The sequence below is a fragment of the Notamacropus eugenii genome, chromosome 2 (genome assembly GCF_028372415.1).
Source record: "Notamacropus eugenii isolate mMacEug1 chromosome 2, mMacEug1.pri_v2, whole genome shotgun sequence".
NCBI lineage: Eukaryota > Metazoa > Chordata > Mammalia > Diprotodontia > Macropodidae > Notamacropus > Notamacropus eugenii.
Window position 1 is genome coordinate 342574854 of NC_092873.1, and position 23495 is coordinate 342598348.

Below are 23495 nucleotides of genomic sequence, written 5' to 3' on the forward strand. Positions count from 1 at the left end.
AGAGCAAGTCAAAGTTCCCCCCACCCGCACCCCACCCTGTATCCTACTTCTTGGACTGAATCCAAGAGTTGTCACTGCACTTTCAGCTTGGATGAAATAGGAAAACCCAGTCTTAAAAAATTGTGAATAAGCTTTCAATGCTGTTTCAGGGATCAAAAAACAATTTAGTAAAAGTGCTAATTTGTAGGGTTAGATTCTAGTTTCTATTTACAGAAATAATTATGTAATTGTGTTGTTATCTGGATATTGTGAAAGATCTTCTGTTTATATATTTGGGATTTATTTACACATTTCTGTCAGTTAAGTGTCAGGAAATCAGTTCCCCAAGGAGAAAGTCATTTAAAAATTTTTTCCTCTTCTTCGGAAAGGACAAAAGGTAAGACAAATGGAATGGAATATGTCTGTCCAATCCAGTTTTTCTGTATGTTCAAAAACAAAAAAAAAGCACAGTCAAAAATAAGAAGTTAAATTTCAAATATGAAGACCAAAAAATGTCATTTGCATGCTATAAAAAACTCCTACTAAACAGTTTCTTTCACCCTGTGCCCCAAACACAGATAATCATAGATGACAATTTTTTTAGAGCATAGAAAGCTCCCAGTGAAGACCTTCTACCTTCTACAGACTGGCACTTGTTCTGCCACTTAGAACATTATCTTAGCTACTTGTCTGGGGAAATGAGAGGTTAAGTGCCTTGCCCAAGGTCACAAAGTCAGGATGAATGCAAGGTAGGGCTTGAACAAGGGTCTTCCTGACTCCAAGATCACTCTTTATCCTTGACAACACACTGCATCTCATACATACGGCATCATATTTTATAAATACAATATGCATAATCCAAAATCATACTGTAATGCAATAGGAGAGCTTGTATTTATTTATTTTTTTATTTTTATTTTTATTTATTTTTTTTTTTATTTAGCTTTTAACATTCATTTTCACAAAATTTTGGGTTACAAATTTTTCCCCTTTTCTCCCCTCCCCCCCCAAACGCCAAGCATTCTAATTGCCCCTATGACCAATCTGCTCTCTCTTCTATCATCCCTCTCTGCCCTTGTCTCTGTCTTCTCTTTTGTCCTGTAGGGCCAGATAGCTTTCTATACTCCTTTACCTGTATTTCTTATTTCCTACTGGTAAGAACATTACAGTTGATCCTAACACTTTGAGTTCCAACTTCTTTAGCTCCCTCCCTCTCCACCCCTTCCCTTTGGAAGGCAAGCAATTCAATATAGGCCAAATCTGTGTAGTTTTGCAAATGACTTCCATAATAGTTGTGTTGTATAGGACTAACTATATTTCCCTCCATCCTATCCTGTCCCCCATTACTTCTATTCTCTTTTGATCCTATCCCTCCCCATGAGTGTTGACCTCAAATTGCACTCTCCTCCCCATGCCCTCCCTTCTATCATCCCCCCCCACTCTGCTTATCCCCTTATCCTCCACTTTCCTGTATTGTAAGATAGGTTTTCATACCAAGATGAGTAGGCATTTTATTCTTTCCTTTAGTGGAATGTGATGAGAGTAGACTTCATGTTTTTCTCTCACCTCCCCTCTTTATCCCTCCACTAATGAGTCTTTTGCTTGCCTCTTTTATGAGAGATAATTTGCCCCATTCAATTCTCCCTTTCTCCTCCCAATATCTTTCTCTCTCACTGCTTGATTTCATTTTTTTTTTAAGATATGATCCCATCCTCTTCAATTCACTCTGTGCACTCTGTCTCTATGTGTGTGTGCGTGTGTGCATGTGTGTGTGTGTAATCCCACCCAGTACCCAGATACTGAAATGTTTCAAGAGTTACAAATATTGTCTTTCCATGTAGAGAGCTTGTATTTAAAAGGAACTAGCCTGCCAATGGAACCTTCTGTAAAACATGACATTCTTTTTAAAGTTTGAGCACTTGCCTCCTATTTTATGTTTTACAAGTCTGGAGTTTTCCATATGGGGTTTAAAAAAAAAAAAAAAAGGCCACATCAGTCACTGAACCTAAAACAAAAAAAAGGAAATACTTAAAGTTGGCATCATAAAAGGCAGGCCAAGATGCCTTCTTGTCATACAACTCTCTACCACTATCTATAAATGGATTCATTGACAGACTCCTTTAAATAACAGTTTCCCCATTTCACACATGAATATAATGGCTCTCCTTAAAAAAAATCAATTTACACAACTTTTCAAGAACATATTTATTCAGAAAGCAAAATTTTCCTCTATTCGTCTTAACTGTGACCAGCAGTATCACTGCTACATTAGCTCCACCCAGGGGCGTGAGAAAAATGGACAACTTGCTAATAGTGCTTGGTTATAGAAGAAGGCCCCTGGCTGGAAACATAAGCCAGAAGGCTCTAGGATCAAGTTCAACAACTCTCCCTTTGTGACCAGGGGAAAGGTTGGAATGCCTTGCCATGAAAGGCATGTGGCCAAGGAGGCAGCTGGCACTGTCAGTCCTCAGTCCACTAAACCTAAAGAAACTATAAACCTTAGTATTAATTTACACCAACATAACAAATAATCCAAATATATCAAAAGTAAAAGGCAGCAACAGATCCTGTGCCACCTGGAAAGAAAAGCAGGGCATATGTTTAAAGTTATTAAAGATATTCCCATTATTTATAAATGTGACTGCTCCCCCTCCTAAGACTTATAGCATCAGCAATAATAAAAAAACTATGTCTCTGGGAGCACAGACCTTCTGATGTCCATTTTCAGGCTGAGGATCCTGAAGGGCATGAAGAAAGCAACCCCAAATTATAAGGGAAGGGTAGCATCAGAGAACTCTGATTAGGAGAGACTTTATTAGCAATGAAAACTTTGGCCTGGAACTGTGAAGAGGTTGAGTTGCAAACAGGTGCATAACCCACTCCAAGCTGCCAGCAGCTGCAGAAACGACCAGTTTGGAAAATTAATGGTCAGCAGCCAACATTACTCTGTGTTACTTTTATCCAACAATCTCAAGGAACTTTCCAAGAATTAAACTTCATATTCCTACAAAGCCAGTGATATCCCCACTTTACAAATGGGCAATGTGAGAAGCAGAATGATTGTCCAAGGTTACAGACACTTTTTATAAGTGGATCATAAAACTCCTAAGTCTTGACCTTCAACACTCAACCATCTACCTCATTCTATACATTATACCAGCTTTTAGAATAGGGTAATGGATTTATCTAATTTTAATATTACTCATGAAAAACTAAAAGTCGAATGACAGCTTAGTCAAGTGACCTTTTCTTGGTTCCACCACTCAATAGCAACAGCTATAAGAAGAGCCAGGAACCAAGAGGCCTACTGCACTTCTGTTTTAAGAAGGCAAATTTATTACCAAACTTATTCCAAATGTATACTGGGTTAAATTTCCCTGGGAACATGTGCCAATCTTGCTCCAATACTGTATGAAATCTGTCACCATTGCCTTCCCTTCAGCAGGAGAGTCACTGACTGATACTGGAGATGCTTCTTCAGAGATCAAGCAGTATGTTCCCTTAAATTACAGCTTCTTCCACCAAACAAGTACGAGGTCGATGAAGGGTATGGCCCAGGAGCTGGTTCAGCAGAGTGGAATTACCCAGCCAAGATTAATTCACTGCAGATATACTCCAAGATGTCATATCCTTGCTCTTTGTCCTCAGATGAATATATTTACTCCAATCTCACAATGAGCATTTGAGGACATACAACAACTGAACCTTGGATAGGATGCAAAAGGACTGCCTGACTGTATTTACCCTTATTGGCAGAAAAGGAATACAGGAGGAAGGCAAGGAAAGATGAACCAAAAAATGTTACTCTGAGGGTAGCCTGTGGCAGAACCAAACATGATTCTTTAACTTCTCTATATTCTAGAATGTCTGCTCTGACAGTCCTTTTAATGATGCAAATAAGGATGCATTTGCTCTTCAGGATTTTTGTAATTACAAGTGTCAACTTTCTTCTATAAACAAAAATGAAAGTATATATGAAATTATATATTGCTGTATGCTATAGGAGCTGGTATACTAACTATACTGCTGGGGTAAGGCTTTTTCTTCTTAATATCCTTGCAAGCACTCATGAAAATTTTCCCTCATCCCCTATCTAGGTCAGCATTTATATATAGAATCCAAGGGGGAAGCTGCAATTCCTTAAAGCAGGAGTTCCCAACCTCTTCAGTTTCCATACCCCTGGGCTTTTAGTAAACTTTTCCACACCTTGATTCAATATTAAAAAAATAAATTCTAGAGTTTACTAATAATATACACACAAGAAAAAAGAATTTAATATTAATCAACAGTGACTTATCAAATATTCCCATGCCTCTTTTGATAAGCTTCTTATATCCCGCTAGAGACATACACATACACATACAAACACCCCTTAAGTTAGCTCCCCTCTCCCTTAATGCAAGGACTATTGTTCTCCCCAGAGAAGGAGGCTTAAGATCTTTCTCCCTGACATTAGTCAAGGAAAAGCTTCTTAGGACATTGTGACTATTATCCATTCATCTAGGCAACTCTCCTATTTTACCTTATATCTCTAAATTGCTATGCAGAGCTTTCCCCATTTCCAAAATTGGGATAATGCTCAACTCAGCCCAAGTTTCTTTATAACAGCCTAGTTCTTGTAGGTAACAGATTTCCTATTGTAAGCAGAGATAAGAAGGATGAGCCTCTGATCCATTCAGTCAATTGCTGTCCTAAAATCTCTGGGAACTAGAAAAACTGTAATATATCTAATGTATCAGAAATGGGACTCTTTTTGGATATAAAGGGAAGATCTTTTGAACTGCTTCCTAACTTCCTCTCCCCATCTACCTCTCCCCAATCCCCCACTCCCCTCATCCCTCCAACCTCACACCCTGTGCTTATAATGCAAGGCAGCAAGCCTCTGTATTACTTAGATGGCTGGTGGGAGAACATTCCTGGTCTGAAACTCTCTGAGACCCCTGGGGGTTACTATTTACCTCATCTCCACTAACTTTCCCCTCTCCCATCCATTTTATCCTCTACTGGCCACAAACCTTTGTGGTCTCAGACAGTAGAGACTCAAGACTTCAAGATGAAGAGCTGAGAAGCATCACACCTCACGGAATCTCTACTGGCTACAGAGAGTATCCTTCGATAAATCTCTAAGTTTATGTGTGTCCTGTTTCTCTCTCCCCTGGGAATAGTGATTAATTGATCACAAATCACTTACTTAGAAGGCAACTACGACTAAATGTAGAAAGAATCTAATCAGTCCTCCTCTCAACTGTTTTCTACAACCCTAAGAGTAACCCTATCTCATTTGGAAAAGGTAGGGTACTAAAACACAACAATCCTTCCTAGTATTCTAATTATTCAACAATATAAATTAATTTTTAAGCAGCAAAGCCATTGGGATTCTGGATATAAAAAACTTTCATTTTCATCATAGTCTACCTTATTTCTACAAAACAATCTATTCCCAAATCCAGATTATGGTGTCTGTTCTATACCAACTCTCAAATCACTCACCCTCTTTACTCAAGGAGTTCAGCACTTGACTCAGTCCTCTTTTCCTCAACTCCTGCCTTCATACTGAGAGACCTCAACAGCCATACTGCTGCTGCTCCCTCAAATTCCTTACATTCCTAATTCCTCAATCTTTTTAAATTCCATGGCTTACTCCTTTACTTCACCTCAGCCACACTAGGGATGGTCACTCACACAATGCATCTCATCATTACCTACAAGAATTCTTTCTATTTCTTTAATAAAAAAAAAAAAATGAGATTCCTGTCTAACCATAAGTTCTTATCATTGCATCTCTCCCTACCCTTCACTTTTCCTAAATCCATTCTTCAAGATTTCCAATTCCTTTACCCCAGAGTACTTCTGTTCATTATCTCTAATCAAACTTAATTCACTTCCTTCCATCTCCAACTATGCCTCTATGATTAGCCAATTCAACTCAATATTGCCCTGTACTTTCTAGTCCTTTGCCTCCTGTACTATCACTGCTCTTCTCTTGCAAAATTTCTGCCTTGGATTACTCCTCAAATTACTTTCCTTTGCTCTTACTCACCTTTGCTTAACCAAGCTGATGGAAGTCAGTGACCATGCTTAATAGGGGGAAAGAAAGGGAAGAGAATAAACATTTATATAGCACCTACTATATGCCAGGCACTATGCTAAGTACTTTACAAATATTATCTCATTTAATAATAGGTAGGGTGCTGTTATTATCCACATTTTACAGTTGAGGAAACTGAAGCAAACAGAGGTTAAACGACTTGCCCAAGGAAACATAACTAGTAAGTGTCTGAAGCTGGATTTATGCTACCCAATTTTGACTGAACCTTCACTACAGCAAGGTAATACTTATAACCTTCCTTAATCACTCCTAATATCACTCTCTAGTTGAGCTTTTCTAAACCTCTTCTTTTGTCAGTCTCACACCTCCCCTCACCTTTCTGTCTCATTGAAGGACCTTGACTTTTACTTTACTGAAAAAGTTGATGCCATTTGACATGAGATTTTTCTTATCCCCTTTTCTTCATCTCAAATTCCCTTGACATCATTCCCCACTTTCTCCTCCTTTTCCCTAGGCTTTGACAATGAAGTGGCTTTCTCCTTGCCAGAGCCCTCTATATGTGCCCTTAATCCTATCACCTCTTGCCTTCTCCAGCTGATTACAACCTTAATTATTACCTCTCCTCTAATCTTTCTCCCTTTGGGAACTTTTAACCTTTCCCTATCTACTGGTCCCATCACTTCAAACACACCCATCTTCCCCCATCCTTAAACTTTCACCAGACCAGATCATTCCCTGAAGATAATCATCCTATTTCTGGTGTCCCCTTTTCAGCCAAACTTCTGGGAAAATCTGTTTTGGTCTACATTCCCTGCCTTCATTTCTTCTCCTCTCACTCATTCCTCAACCATCTGCCATCTGGTTTCCAATGACATCACTTGACTAAAGCCATTCTCTCTAAAGTTACCAATGATCTCCTGTAAAATCTGATGATCTTTGTTAGTCCTTATCCCTATCAATCTATCTATTGTATTTAACACTATTGACCACTTTCTTAATACTCAATCTTCTTTGGGCTTTCATGAAACTACTGTCTCCTAATTCTCCTGCTGCCACCTAACTATTCTTTCTCAGTCTCCTTGGCTGGTTCACCATCCAAATCATGACCCCAACTGTAGATATTCTCCAGGGCTCTGCTCTATTCTTCTCTCTTCTCTCTCTACACACACTTTTAACATCACTATGGTGATCACTCTCATCATTATATATCCAGTCCCAATCCTGCATTCCCAATCATCTATTGGACATTTCAAACTGTCCAAACAACATCTCAAAAATCAACATTTCCAAAACAGAATCTGTTATTTTTCCCCTAATCTTCCAAACTTCAGTATTTCTATTGAAGGTACCATTTGTCCACTCATCCAAGTTTGTAGCCCGATGGTTATCTCTGACTTCTTACTCTCACCTCTTTTTTTATCCAGTAATTCTTGTTATTTCTCTTCCATCTATTTTCTAGATTAGTTGTTTTTACTATAAGATATTTCCCATTTTCTTATGCTTTTTTCATTTTTGTGACTTTATTCTATTGTATCTTGATGTCTTGTGTAATCATTAGTTTCCACTTGACCAATTCTGATTTTTAAGGAGTTATTTTCTTCAGTGAGGTTTGGTACCTCTTTTACCATTTGGCCAATTTTATTTTACTAAGCAATTATCTTTTCATAATTTTCTTGTATTGCTCTCATTTCTTTTCTTAATATTTCTTCTACCCCTCTTACTTGATTTTAAAAACAGGTTTTTGTTCTTTTTAAAAAAATGGCTTTCTTTGGCTCTTTTTAGGAATTCTTGTTGTGCCTGTGTGCAATGTGCATTTTTCTTTGGGAGGGGGGAGAGAGGGTTGCTTGTAGATGTTTTTAAATCATTCTCTTTTGAGTTTGTGTCTTGAGCTTCCCCGTCACTATAGTAGTTTTTATGGTCAGGTTCTTTTTTGTTGTTATTTGTTCATTTTTCCAGTCTATTTTATTTATTCTGAACTTTATGTTAATAGAATTGGGCTCTGCTTACCTGGATAGGGATGAGGAGGGATGTGACTGTTTTTATGTCTTGTTGTTTTCACAGCTAGCCCTTGAGGCCCATAAGTTTTTAATGCTTCCAAAGTGGTGTAATATGGGAAGACAGGTCATTACTGCTTTCCTGGTCTACACTCTGGTCCATATACAAGTAGGGCCCTTTCTCTCTTGCAACCCCAACTTCTCTCTATCCTCAAACTATAACCCATAACTGAGTAATGGGCAATGGAGTTGCCAGATGGCACATGGTCCTAATGCCTAGTGCTAGCTCTAGAATCCCCTGTAATCTTTTTCTGACCAAGTGTTCAATCCCCTTACACTTTCTGGAAATTAAGCTCTCCCAGTAATGCTTCCTGCTGCTGCCATCTTTTCCAATGCCCACAGATGGAGTAGCTTTCACCAGGCTGCAATCTCAGCCAAACCTCACCCCAGTGCTACAGATCTCTCTTTTCTGTCCTAAATTATCCAAGCCTGGAAAAATGAGTTTTTGTTGGTTACATAACTTAAAATTTGATTTGATGCTCTTTTTAAAAGTTGTTCAGAGGGGACTGTTGGGAAAGCCTGGAAAAAATACTCCTTTTATTTCACTATCTTGGCTCTGCCCTTCAGTTTGTCTTTTAAACATCAATATCCTTCCACTGATATTATATGACTATGAGTAATAGAATATCAGTCTCTAAAGAAACAAACTAGCTAATATTTATAAAGAACTTTAAGTAAAGCATTTTATATGTCTTATCTCATTTAATCTTTACAACAACCTTGTGAGGTTGTGTTATTCTTATTCTCATTTTACAGATGAGGAAACTGAAGCAGAGATGCAGTGACTTGTCCAGGGTCACACAGTAAGTGTCTGAGTCTGGGTTTGAACTCCAATCTTGATTCCAAGCACAGCACCATCTTATTTATTTACAAAATGGGATGTGGAAAAAGCAGGCCATTAAACTTTGCAGACTGGCACAAAGTCCAAAGTAAAATGACACAACAGTAGCACAACCTTTAAGTTGAACTGTGGGGAAGCAGAAGGAATATTTGGAGTCCAAGGACTCAGGTTCAAATATAGTCCCATAGCTACTTACTATCTGCGTGACCTGTATAAATCATTTCAGCTCTCTAGGTCTCAGTTCCTTCATCTGTAAAATGAAGGAGTTAATTCAACGAACCCTGAAGTTCCTCCCAATTCTAAATCTATGATTCTAACTGGATAATTTACTTGTTTTAAAGTAGTCTTTACTGCCTAAAATGAATAAAACAGATTTAAAGGAGTATGTAAGCCAATTGCACATTAAAGGAGGGAAAACAGGGGGTTCAATTAAATGTTATATCTAGGTTAGAAGAAAAAGAGCAGAAAACACTGAGTACTATGCTGTGCCCATTTTGTTAATCGGAAGTAGCAGAGACGTTTCAAAAGCATGAAGTATTCTGAAATTAACATAACTACAACAAGTTTCAAGGGTAAGTACTGTCAAGCACTTTCAAGAGAACAGTGGATAAAAATGGAAATTTAGAAAAGAAGACAGAGAACAACTTAACCTTTCTAAAACAACTGAAGCTTCCTAAAGCATCTGGGTGGTACAATGGAGAAAGTGAGGAACTTGGAATTAGAAAGACCTGAATTCCTTCATACTCTCAGTGCTTTCGTGCAACTGAACCCAGACTATTCAAAGTTATAATTGTGTAAAATATGATCACTGGTCCAAGTCCAACGGAAACATGCACAGCAAGTTCAAATCATGTGACCAGTTGAGGGAGTTCTTTATTTACACCAATAGGGATCTAACTGTAATTTTTTAAATGCTAAAAGAAAGCTATATCATGTACTGCTTCTAGGCTACCAAGCTGCCCCTCTTCCTTCCTTCCTCTTTCTCTTATTCTGCCTAAACATTCTCAATTCTGTCAACCGCTCCCCACATGGTACAGTTTGGAGTGTTCCTTACCACCTGGGTCATCCTCCTTTGGATGAACTGCAGTTAGTCAATGTTCCTTCTAAAATGTGGTTTCCAGAATCCCATGTTTTAGAGATATATCAACCAATCAATTTAATTGTACCCCAAGAACCACTGAATCTTTCCATTTACCCTGTAGCTATATCCCACTATGTCATCTCCCTTTATTAGAAGATGAGTTCCTTCAGAACAAAAGATTGTGTTGCTTTTTCATCGGTATTCCCAGGATATAGCATAATGTTTGGCACATAGTAAATGCCTAACAAATGCTTTTCATTCATTCATTCATCATTGGTTTATGGGATACCAGGCCTTGAATTCCAACCACTGCAAAGATGATATGTTTCCAAAGCATGTTAAAATGGGGCCCAGGAAAGTTCTGTAGGAATGTATCTAAGTGTTAAATTTTCAGTGTGAACATTTATACCTCAGAAATAGGTAAATACTACATATCAAGGCTTGATTTGTTGTTTTGTTTATTGTCTAGAATGAAAGAAAGAGTAAGAGAGAAAATGTAATGCAGATTAAACTTAAAAGTGTGGTGAGCTTTTTGTGTTTTTTGATTGTTTTCTTTTGAGAGCCAGTTGTTTAACATTAACCAGCATGGGCCGTTTGTATCTAGTGGTAGTATCTCCAGGTTAAAGGGTATGTGGAGTTTAGTGACTTTTGGAGGTATAGTTCCAAATTGATTTCTGGAATGACAGGACCAATTCACAATTTGAACAACAGTGCATTAGTGTGTCTTTCCTCCTACAGCCCCTCTAATAGTTCTAATTGGGTTTCTTGGGGGGTCATTTTGGGGTCATTAAAAGAACCTCAGAATTCTTTTAATTTCCTTTTCTCTTACTATTGGTGATTTCTTTTTTCATATGATAGCAAATCTTGTTGTTCAGTCATTTCAGTTGTGTCTGACTCTTCATGACCCCATCTGGGATTTTCTTGGCAAAGATACTGGAGTGGTTTGCTATTTCCCTCTCTAGCTCATTTGATAGATGAGGAAACTGAGGCAAACAGGGTTAAGTGACTTGCCCAGGGTCACACAGCTAGTGAGTATCTAAGGCACGATTTGAATTCAGGTCTTCCTGACTCTAGGCCTGGTGCTCTATCCACTGTGCCACCTAGCTGCCCATGGTGGTAGACAGTTTGCATTTCTTCTTTTGGTCTCTTCTCAGTCCTCATCCTTCTTGACTTTCCTGTATTACTTCACTCTGTTAATCACCTTCTCCTCCTGGACATTTTCTCTTCCTTGAGTTTTCATGACTTTTCTCTCTTTGGTTTTCCTCCCACCTGTCTAACTGTGCCTTTGGCTGAATTTACATACATATACATATATGTGTGTGTATGTGCAGATATATATGTGTGTGTATATATATATATATATATATATATATATATATATATATATATATATATACATATACATATATATGTATATATGAAATCTCAAGCCCATTAACTGTAGCTATCCCAAGTCTCTGTCCTGGTCCCTCTTTATTTTTCTCTCCATACTCTCACTTGGTACCTTCATCTGCTCCCATGAATTTAATTAGTATCTATGCATATCACTCCTTCTATAGATCCAATCTTAGGCTCTCTCTGATCTTATCACTTTCCACCTTTAAACTGGATGTCTTATAGGCATCTTAAACTCAATATATCTGAAATAAGACTCGTCAGCTCCCCCTACCCAGCCACTCCACCCCCATCAAACACTCTTGTGTTAAAATTTTCCATTATCTTAAAGGTCATAATCATTCTTCCAGCCTGACTTGATTTATTATTCATATCCTAGTTTTTATATATTTGTATCAATTTCCTATATGTCTTCGATATTAGACCTTTATCAAAGAAGTCTGCTGCAAAGATTTTTTTTCCCAGTTAACTTATTTCCCTCTAATTCTAACTGCATTAATTCTGATGATTATTCTTTGTATTATAGTTTGAGATCTGGCACACTCCTTCCCTTCTAATTTTTTTCATTTTTCATTGTTTCCCCTGGATATTTTCTTGACCTCTGTTCTTTTAGACCTTGACCTTTTGTTCTTCTAGATAAACTTTGGTATTATTTTTCCTAATTCTATAAAATAATCCTTTGGTAGTTTGATTGGCATGGCACTAACTCTATAAACTAATATAAACAGTAATGTCATTTTTATTAGAGTGGGCTAACTTGATCATGATCAACTAATATGTAATTAAGTATGTCATAATTTCTGTAAAGATATTTTGTAGTGTATTCCTCTAATTCCCATATGTCTTAGTAAATGGACTTCCAGATATTTTTACATTCCATAGTCATTCTGAATGGAATCTCTTTTTCTTCCTGCTGGGTTTTGTTGGTAATAGAAAGGTTGATGAATTCTGTAGGTTTATATTTTGTTATTGTTGTTCAGTCGTTTTAGTAGAGTCTAACTCTTCATGACCCAATTTGAAATTTTCTTGGCAAAGATACTGGAATGGTTTGCCATTTCCTTTTCATTTTATACATGAAGAAACTGAGGTAAACAGGTTAAGTGACTTGCCCAGGGTCATACAGCTACAAGTGTCTGAGGCCAAATTTGAACTCAGGTCTACCTGTCTCCAGGTCCTGCACTGTATTCACTGTACCTACCTGTCAGGTTTACACAGAACTACTTCTTAGAGGTTATTGTTTTACCTAATCTTTCAGCTGAGATAGCTCAGTGGCTAGAGTGCTGCACCTGGCATCGGAAAGACCTGAATTCAAATCTCGCCTCAGGTAATTACTAGGGGTGTGACACTGGGCATGTCATTTAACCCTTAATTCACTGGAGAAGGAAATATTCCAGCATCTTTGCCAAGTAAACCACATGGACAGTATGGTTCATAGGATCCCAAAGCGTTGGGTATGACTGAGTGACTCATCAATAACATCTATGAAAAATGATAATTTTGTTTTCTCTTTATATATGCTAATTTATTCAATTTCTTCTTTTCTTATTGCTAAAGTTCATATTTACAGAACAATATAAAATAATAGTGATAACAACAGACATCTTTGCTTTCTCCCTAATTCCCGATCATACTGAAATACCCCTAGCATTTCTCCATTACAAATAATGCAGGCTCTTGAATGGGAGAAATCCTATTTATTATATTAAGAATTGGTACTTTTATTTCAATGCCTTTTAATTAAAAAATTATTTTGGAAAAGGACCTATATGTACAAAAATATTTATAGCAACTCTTTTCAAAGAATTGGAAATTGAGGGGATGTCCATCAATTGGTAAATGGCTGTTGAGGGTCAGGGTGGAGTGCAGTTGACAAGATCAGGATAGACCTTCGGGGAAGCTGTTCTTTGAGACTGTGCTCATTATCATCCAGAATGGCTCTCCATGCCCCCCAGATGTTGCTGTCTCTGTGAGACAAACAACAGAATTACAGAATACAAGGGATATGTAAAATAGATGCTCTAGGCTCACAGTCTTTAAGATAAGACTGATTAAATCCCTAGGGCAGGAGACAAGCAGAATGTCACATGTAGGCTTGCACTTTCTGTCTATAAATACCCTCACCCTCAGATCAATAAACAGAGTTGGTCTTTCTTCTCCTGCCTCCCGTGTCTTTCTTCTTCACCACATCACTGAGCCATGTGGGGACACAGGTCGTCCACTACAGTTGTATGTGATTGTAATGGAATATTATTGGGCTATAAGAAATGATGAGCAGGATGCTTTGAAAAAACATGGAAAGACCCGCATGAACTTTTGCAAAGTGAAAGGAGCAGAACCAGGAGAAGACTATATACAGTAATAGCAATATTGTGTAATGATCAACTGTGAATGACTTAGCTATTCTCAACAATACAATGATCTAAGACAATTCTGAAGGACTTACGATGAAAAATTATACTCATCTTCAGAGAAAGAACTGACTCTGAATACAGATCAAAGCATAATTTTTCTTTACTATCTTCATTATTCTTGAATTTTTTTTGGTCTGTTTTCTTTCACAACATGACTAACATAGAAATACGTTTTGCATGACTGCACATGTATAACCTATATCACATTGCTTGCCTTCTCAAAGAGAGATTGGGAAAAGGAGAGGGTAGGAGGGAGACAACTTAAAACTCAAAAAATATAAAAAAGAATGCTAGAAATTGTTTTTATGTATTAAAAAGCCAAAAAGTATAAAAAAATTTTATTTTGTTTCTTCGTTTTTGTTGTTTGATAAGTTGCTTTTCTAGCTGCTTTTTTTAGTTGTATATCTAATTCGCTTTTGTTCTCTCTCTCTCTTTTGCTGATTCAAGTGTTTGGAGGTACAAAATTTACTGTATAGGATCCCTTTGTTTGCATCCCAAAAGTTTTTGGTATGTTATCTCATGAATTTCTTTAAAGAAAATGAAAAGATCTATTATTCCTGTTTTTCCCCAGCAATTCTTTAGGATTCAATCACTTAGTTTCCAATTAATTTAAAATCTTTCTTTAAAAGCCTTTTGTTGATCATAATATTTTTGTGCTGTAGTCAAAGAAGTGTTTAATATATCTGCTTTTTTTTCATCTTATTCTTTAATCTGATCTAATACGTGGTCAGTTTTCGCACAAGTGCCACTGCATGCCTGGAATATGGATATTGTTTTCTATTCCCATTCACTAATTTTCAGACATCTATCACATCTTTTCATAAAATTCTTTACTTAAATTCTATTCAGATCTCTTCTTTCTTACTTATCTTTTTCTTAGGCTTTCTAGTTCTGAAAAAAGCAACTGAAGTCTCCAACTATCAAAAGTTTTATGATATATTTCTTCCCTATAGTTTGTTTAATGTATACTTTCTCTGTACATCTCTTTTAGCCACCACTATTTTTGCTGGTGTCTTGTCTAAGATAATGATTGCTACTCTTGCTTTTTAGGGTGTAAACTTTGCTTTAACTCTATGTGATTTTTTTGGTTGTCGTTGATTCTAAAATGTATTTCCTGTTAAAAACATATTGTTGGATTCTGCTTTCTAATCCAGTATGCTTCCCTTCTTCATTTTATAGGGGAGTTTATCTGATTCATATTCATAGTTATGATTGTTAGCGGTGTTTCTTTTCCCTTCATGATATCATCCTTTTACTTTTTTTCCCTTTCTTTGCTGCCTAGTCCCACAAGGAAGTTTGTTTTGTCTCTTGCTACAGCTCTGTCAAGCTAAGATGAAGATCCTCTGGGCACATCCCCTGGTCAGAGCCCCTCATTGGTTTCTGGCTGTCTACTTATGCAGTCCTGGACTGAATGGAGCGACTGACTCTTATTACTCCATACTTCTTGATTTTATGGATCATTGTTTCCTCTATCACCCTTTACGGGGCAGTTTCGTAGGGATCTAGGCTGAGTTTAGATCTTTCATGTCATCTTCATTAGGAAATCACCCTCCAAAACTTGCTTTAAGTCCTACTTTGTTTATATTGCAGCAGCTCCTTAATCTCTCCATCCTCTACATTCTTACATTGTTTAATCACATGCTATCTTATACTTCAAAACTTCAAGAGTCATCAATACAGATGCTCCCTCCACCAAGATAGGTCACAACTCCTCCATTCCTAAGTAGGTTATTTAAAGAAATGAATGAAAAAATATTACCTCATGTGTAGCCTTATGGAGATGAGTCCCTCTATACTTAACTAGGTTGTTTCTGCTGCAGATCACATATGACAGTACCTTCTGCTTGCCTTCTACAGTTTATTTGCTACTAAAAACTTTCAAAAAGCCAGGGCCTTTTCTATACCACGATGAGGCGTCAGGTTATGTCTTAAATGTAAATATTATTTATTATTATTATTTTTAAATGTTACACGTTTATTTGTTTTGTTTCTCCAGCTGAACTATAGGTTTCTTGAGGGTAGAAAGATATACAGTATACATCACCTATATCCTCAGCAAAGGTGCTCAATAATTATTTGTTGAACAAATGAATGGAAGCTGAAAAACATGAATTCAAAAGAAAAGCTTATAGAACTATTAAAGATTTTCATGTGATCTAGTAAAAAAAGCTTTTATTTGTGGTATTTGCTTTTTATCCCAATACATTCATCAGTGAATGAAAGTCAAACAAAAACAGTTTAGATGCACAGCTAAATGTCTGAATGTTTTAGCTTCATGTCAAACAAAAAAATTAGAGACTAATCTTTGCAATCTCACTAATGTAAATGACTCTACTCGTTACTGAAACACCCAACAAATGTGAGTTACATCTAGGTAACATACCGCTACTGGCCTGTTCCCCAGGAAGTTCAAATCACTGTTCTCTCCAAATAGATATCCTTCAGGGTGAGTAGAGTCGAACTTTTCTCCTCCCATAATGAAGTGGCTAGCAAAATAGCTTCCTAAATAGAGACAAATATTTAAAAGAAAAAAGTCAAGCAGAGGCAAACTGTTGATTAAAAAAAAAAGAGCAAATTCCAATAAGAGAAATTTTTTTCTTTCTTAATTTAGCAAAACAGCACAAAATGAGAGAAATCAATAAATGAAAGGCCCTCACCTACCCCACTCCTATCCTGACAACCAGAAACCAGATATTTCCAACAGACACTGAAATAATCAGAAGAATGAAAACAGAGCTCAGAATTGTCAGGAACGCATTCAGATAAACCAGGAAACACTGCCAGACTGTGATGGCTCAGAAAAGATAAAGGGATACTTCAAAGTCACAAAAGGATACTGTGAAAACAACTAGGAATCCCAAGAAGTTACTCCTTTTAGTTTAAAAAGATGAATGCCAATTACTACTAAGTTTCTATGAACAGCTAACTCAAGAAATGCAGAGTTCCCATTCAAATGCCCTTATGCTTACCACAATTCAGTCAGACATTCCCAAACCTCAAACTAAGAAAAAGATTATAACTGATTAGGAGGAGGGAGAAATTGTGGTGTGTCAAGGTGACCACAGTGTCATGCAAGATTTTTCAATTCATAAAAATGTATTGAACATCTATAATGTGGCAATATGCCAAGCACTGTATTAGGTGTAGAGGACTCAAACACAAAATGAAACAATCGTTTCCCTCACAGGAGCTTAGATTCTAATGGGTAAGGTAACAAGTACATGTACACACACACACACACACACACACACACACACACACACAAGACACACACAAAGATACAAGACAGTCTTTGAAAAGAAGACACCAAGAGTTAATGGAACCAGAAAAGGCCTCATCCAGAAGGTGGTACTCAACCAAATCATGAAGAAAACCAAGGATCTCAAGAAGTAAAAGGTCAGAAGTCAGGCTGGGGTATATTTGAGGCATGGGGACCAGTTGGTTCTAAGGTTCAGATAAGGCAGGGGCAAAGTGTCCATTGTGGGGAACAGCAAGGATGTTGGTATGGATAAACTGTAGAGTTCATGGAAGGGAATAAATAATACATAAGAATGTTGAAAAAGAGGATGGGGCTGAGTGGCAATGAGCATTAAACAACAGAGTGGTTTGTATTTGATCCTAGAGGTAATAAGAAGGGCACTAGATGGGCAATATAGTCAATCAACCATTTAATCAACAAGCATTTATTAAGGTTCATTATGTGCCAGGCACTATGCTAAGCCTGACGAAACAAAAGAAAAGCAAAAAACACTGTCCCTGAATCCAAGAAACACACATTTTAAAGGGGAAAATATATCCTTATTCTAAGGCAACAGTTCTTAAAATTTTTGGTCTAAGGATCCCTTTATACTCTTAAAAATTGCTGAGGACTCCAAAGAGCTTTTTTTTTGTGTGGGTTATATTTATCATTATTTACCATATTAGAAATTAAAAATAACAAAATATGAAAATAACTATTCATTTCAAAATAACAATAACAAACTCATTACATGTCAACATAACATTTTCATGAAAAACATATTTTCCAAAATAAAAAAATTGAGTGATGAATGGCACTGCTTTACATATTTCTGCAAATCTCTTTAACAGCTGGCTTAATAAAAAACAGCTGGATTCTCATATCTACATCTCCATTCAATCTGATGTAATATGTCACTTTAGTTGAAAAAAATCCAGCCTTACTAGATACACAGAAAAGGGAGGAGTATTTTATTAGGCAAATAGCATCTTCAAATTATTATGAAAATAGAGTCAAACTCACAGACCCTCTGAAAGAGTCTTGGGAACCATATGCAGCTAGGTGGTACAGAGGATAAAGCCCTGGACCTTAAATCAGGAAGATTTGAATTAAAATCCAGACTCAGATATTTACTAGCTGTGTGACCCTGGGCAAGTCATTTAACCTCTACATGCCTCAGTTTCCTCAACTGTAAAATGAGAATAATAATAGCACCTACCTTGCAGAGTTATTGTGAGGATCAAATATAATAATATATGTATGGTGCTTAGCACAACACATGGCATATAGTAGGCTCTATATAAATGCTTATTCCTGTCTCCACCCCACTTCCTCCTCCAAAGATCTGTGCACCACCCTTTTGAGAACAATTGCCCTAGGCTAACATACTATCCCTTAAAGTGGGAAACCAGTCTTTTCCCTCAAGGAGCTTATATTCTAAAGTGGGACACAGCATGCAGATATATAAGTATATGCATACATATACATATATATATTATGAATACAAAATGCTTATGGGAAGGAAAATAGTAGAAGCTAGAGGAATTAGGAAAAGCTTAAATAGAAGGTAGTACTTGAGTTGAGTCTTGAAGTAAACTATGGATTCTAAGAGACGAAAGTGGGGGGTGGTAATCCAGGTATGGAAGTACAGCTAGTGCCAAGGCATGAGCGAGACAAGAGATGGACCATCATGTATAAGAAAGAACAAGGTGGCTAGTATAGATGGACCATAAAGAACACGGAGAAAAGTTATGTATAAGAAAACTGCTGAAGTGAGAAGGTTTTGGGTTGTGAAGGGTTTTAAATACAAAAAAGAAGAATTTGTATGTGATTTTAGACCTATAGAGAGTAGCCACAAAGAAGGAAGGAAACAGTTGATATTCCCTGAAATTCACAGGAGACAAAATTTAAGAATCAAATGTCTATATACAAATGCTCACACTTTAGGCAACAAACGAGGAATAATAAGTTTTAATTCAAGGGGGCATATTTGACCTCATAGGTATCATCGAGATTTGGTGGAATGAAACCTATTTTTGGATAATGGTTCTGGATGCATATACCTTCTTTGAAACAAATAGGACAAGTAAAAAGGACTGGGAGCAGGGTAACATTCTATATAAAAAATATATCAGAGTATATGAAGAAATCCAGGAACCAGAAGAAGGAAGCATTATGGAGAATATTTTAGGTGAAGATCAAAGGATGGAGACACAGGTGATTTTGTCACTGAAGTATACTACAGGCTACCTAGACAGAAAGAGAGAATGGATGAGGGTTTGGGGAAACAGATCACAAGCCAGACACAGAAGTATGACATAGTAGTGATGGGGAACTTCAAATAACTGGCCATTTACTAGAGGTCTCCCTCTCTGCTAAAAGCAGAGTAGCTACTGGAACCAACAAAGGGAAATTCTATTCTGAATCTGATTTTCACTGAGAAGATCTTGTCGGTGGGGCAGAAATGATGGGAAATGAGGGGAAATAACCACTCTATGCTGTTGTTGTTGTTACTGTGTTTGTCCTTCATTCTCAAAGAGGACCGTGATGTAGAGTTCATGATAAGGAAGTAGAGGATATCTGACATGCACCCTAGGTTTTATGAAAAGAGATTTCAAAGAGTTCAGAGGAAAGGTAGATAGGATCCCATGAATTGAAATGCTTTAAGGGAAGTCTGCCCAGGAGGGATGGGTGATGTTCAAGTATAAAATTCTGAAGGCCTAAAAGGAAACAATTTCAAGCAAGGAAAAAAATACCACAAGATATATCCAAAGAGACAAATGTGGATGGACAAGGAACTCACCTACCACTTTAGGTTTTTTTTTAAAAAAAGAAATATACAAAAAAATGGAGGCAAGTCCAGGTAACAGAAGATTAATATAAATGCATGGCAAAGTCCTATAAAAATAGTGTCAAGAATGTTAAAGCTCTGAATGAGCTGAGTCTAGGGAGGAGAAGTAAAATAAAAGAAGAGTTTGTTAGTTTTTTCATTTATTTTGTTTTGTTTTTAAGACATTCTAGAAAGAAAAGGAGGATCCAAGAATAGATAGAACCTTGGCTGGGGAGAGATGGGACAATGACAACTGGCAACAGAGCTACTTAATTCCAGCTTTGTTTCTGTTTTCTGTAAAAAGAAGAATGATTTTTATATAGGGAATGACAGTAGAAAAATAACCAACAGAAGATTTATGCCCAAGATAAGTAAGGAAAGAGTAAGAGATCACCTATCTAGCCTAGATGAATTCAACTTACTTGGCCCAAGTATAGCTGCTGAGCCACTGTCAATGATATCTCAAAGATCATGGAAAACAGGAGAGGTACCACAAGAGTTTTTTGTTATTCTTCAGTCATTTTTAGTCATGTCTGACTCTTCATGACATCATCTGGGATTTTTTTTGGCAGATTTGAATTCAGGTTTTCCTGATTTCAGCTATCATCTGTGCCACCTAGCTATCCAACCACAAGGTTAGAGAAGGGCAAATGTCCTGATTTTCAAAAAAAGGAAAAAAAGAGAGTCTCCAAACTAAAAATCAATGAGTTTAACTTTAATCCTGAGGAAATCCTAGAAAGCATAATTAAAGGAGATTACTGGCAAATACTTAGAAGGGAAAGCAGTGATTATATGGTTTCATCAATTGAGCAGGTCATACCTTATTAACTAATCTCTTTTCCTTTGTATTTTACAAGACTGATATTAGTAGGATTTTTTACAAGATTAAATTAACAGATGAGGGACATGCTATTGATATAGTTTACCTAGGCTTTAGCAAACTTTTGATAAAGAACCTCATACTATTCTTGTAGAGAAAATGGAGAGATATGGATTTGATGCCAACATAATCATAATGATTCAGAACTAGTTCACACTCAAAGAGAAGAGGCTGATGGGTCAGCATCAATATGGCAAAAGGTCTTCAAGGAGGTATCCAAGATGCTTGGTCCTATGCTATTTCACATTTTTACCAAACACCTAGATAAAGGCATAGACCATATGTTCAACAAGTCTACAGATGACACAGAACTAGGAGGTATAGTTAATACAGTGGACAATAAGATTCAGGATAAAATTGTATGTTGAATAGTTTAGAGCATTGGACTGAAAAGAATAAGATGAAATTCAATGTAAAGTCTCACTCTTGGTACAAAAAAAAATCAACTTTATAAGATAGGAGAGGCATGAAGAAACAATATTTATTCTGGAAAAGATTGCAGGGTTTTAGCAGATTCTAAATTCAATATGAGATAGCAGTATGATATGTCAGCCAAAAAAGCTGATGCTATCTTGGGCTGCTTTAAGAGGAGCATCGTTTCCAGGAACAGTCTCACTGTACTCTGCCCTCATCAGATGTCACTTGGAGTGGTGTGTTCAGTTCTGGGGACCAGAGTTTTAAAAGGTCATTGAGAAGCTAGAATGTCTAGCAAGACAACAAGGGTGGTGCAAGGTCTTGATTCCAAGACATGAGGAATGGTTGAAGGAATTGGGTATGTTTAGACTCAGTCGACATCATAGCTGCATGGTATTTGAAGGACTTTCTTGTAGAGGAAAGATTAGACTTGTTATGTTTACCTCCAGAGGGCAGAAAGGGTAAAAGTTTGACTGAGATTAGGTTTTACAGAACAAATCTTTTTATTAAGGGGATTTGTTCTGTGAAGTTCGGATTCAGTCAAAGGACCAAAGAACACTTGAGGATCTAGAGGGTCACATGTAACCTTGAGGTCACAGGGTTTCCACCCTTGTCAACCCCTGGAGCTATCCAAAAGTGGAATGAGCTGCTTCAAAAAGTGGTGAGTAGCCCCTCCTTACAGATACTGAAATAGTGAGAGGCTAGACAACACTTGACCAGTAGGTTATAGTAGGAAATCTTTCTGTGCAGAGGTTAGACTAGATGGCCAGCTCTCAAATTTTGTGATTCTGTGATTCTAACAGGGGAGTGACAATATGTACATAAATAGGTATATACCAGGTACAAAAGATGGGAATAATCATTATTGGAAGAGTTAAGAATAGGAACCTTAATATATACACTACTGTTAGAACTGTAAATTGTCCAATATTTCTGGTTAGAAACTTGGAATTATATTGAAAAATTATTTACATATCTATATTCTTTGATCCAGAATCCCCTTATTAAGCATCAACCCCAAGAAGGCCAAAGAAAGAAATTTGTACCAAAATGTTCACAGTAATAGTTACTGTGGTAGCCAAGAACTGGAAACAAAGTAGGTGTTTGACCATTAAGGAAAAACAAATTTGATATGTGAATGTAGTGGGATATTATGACACCATAATAAACAATGAATATGAAGAATCCAGAGATACTTAGAAAGATATATATATATATGTGAATTCACAAAGACTACAACTTTGTAAGTAGAAAAAAAATGAAACTGGACACTTAACAGCTAACTAACCAAACTTGGTCCTAGAGAAGGGGTAAGAAAATACACTCCCCTTTTTGCTTAAGTGTGAGACTATGGATGAGAAATATTGCATTTACTATCAGATATGGCTAACATACTGGTTGGTTTTGCTAAACCCTTTTTACCCCCTTCTTTTTAAATCTTTGTTAAAAGAGATGGCTGCAACATGCTGAGTTGGAGAGAAAAGAAGGATCTGTTCAGAGAGAAAGGTTATATAAAACCATAAACAATAAAAGGTAGATTTTTGTTTTAAAAGGGATTAACTAATGTAACAAATCACAAATCAAACATTGCTTTTAAATGAAGGTAAACTGTAAAGCACTATATATAAATGACTTAATAAGAAGGAAATATGCATTTTGGGACATGGCTAACATGGGAATTCGTTTTGCTTGACTAAGTATATTTGTTTTAAAAAAAAGGTATGATTTTTCTTTTTTTTCTCAATGGAGGGAAGTGAGATGAGAAAATCAATGCTTATTAACTGAAAAAAATATTAAGTTTAACAAAACGGAACTATTATTTTGTACAAACAGCACATGTAGTATTGTCCTTAAAATGTTGATTTCCTTCTTTTTAAATATCACTCAAAAATAAATATTTGACAGTAGTTCTGGCTAACAATTACTCCCTGGAAGAACCCACACCACTCATTCTCATTTATAATCCACTGAGCCCACACCACCCAGACTATTTTTCCACCTGCTCCCAGATAGGGTGCTTTCCTTCCCTGCCTCCTGCCTCCACTTTCCAGCTCCCTTTTATATACTGTCTTCCTTCCTTAGAATGTAAGCTCCTTGAGGGCAAGGACTCTCTTTTTTGCTTACATCTTCTCAGTGCTTAGCACAGTGCCTTGCATACTATAAACTTAATAGATGCTTTATCTCATCTAGTCTAACTGGCAAAACCAAGAAGTTCACCCAGTTGTACATCACAACTAGTAACCATAAAGAATAAAAATCTGCAGTGATACAAAAATACAATTCATCATCTTCAAACTTCAAAGTTATCAATCATGAATGACTA

General features: G+C 36.8%; 1 protein-coding gene across 3 annotated transcripts in view; it reads right to left on the reverse strand.

The window, feature by feature from the left end:
- The window catches only part of RNF157 (ring finger protein 157), a 131930-nt gene that overhangs the window by 68441 nt on the left and 39994 nt on the right, over positions 1–23495 (reverse strand). For all 3 annotated transcript variants that reach the window (XM_072645785.1, XM_072645786.1, XM_072645787.1), the window contains exon 2: positions 16194–16312. In XM_072645785.1, coding sequence (XP_072501886.1) covers positions 16194–16312 — 119 coding nt within the window. The remainder of the gene's footprint in view (positions 1–16193; positions 16313–23495) is intronic.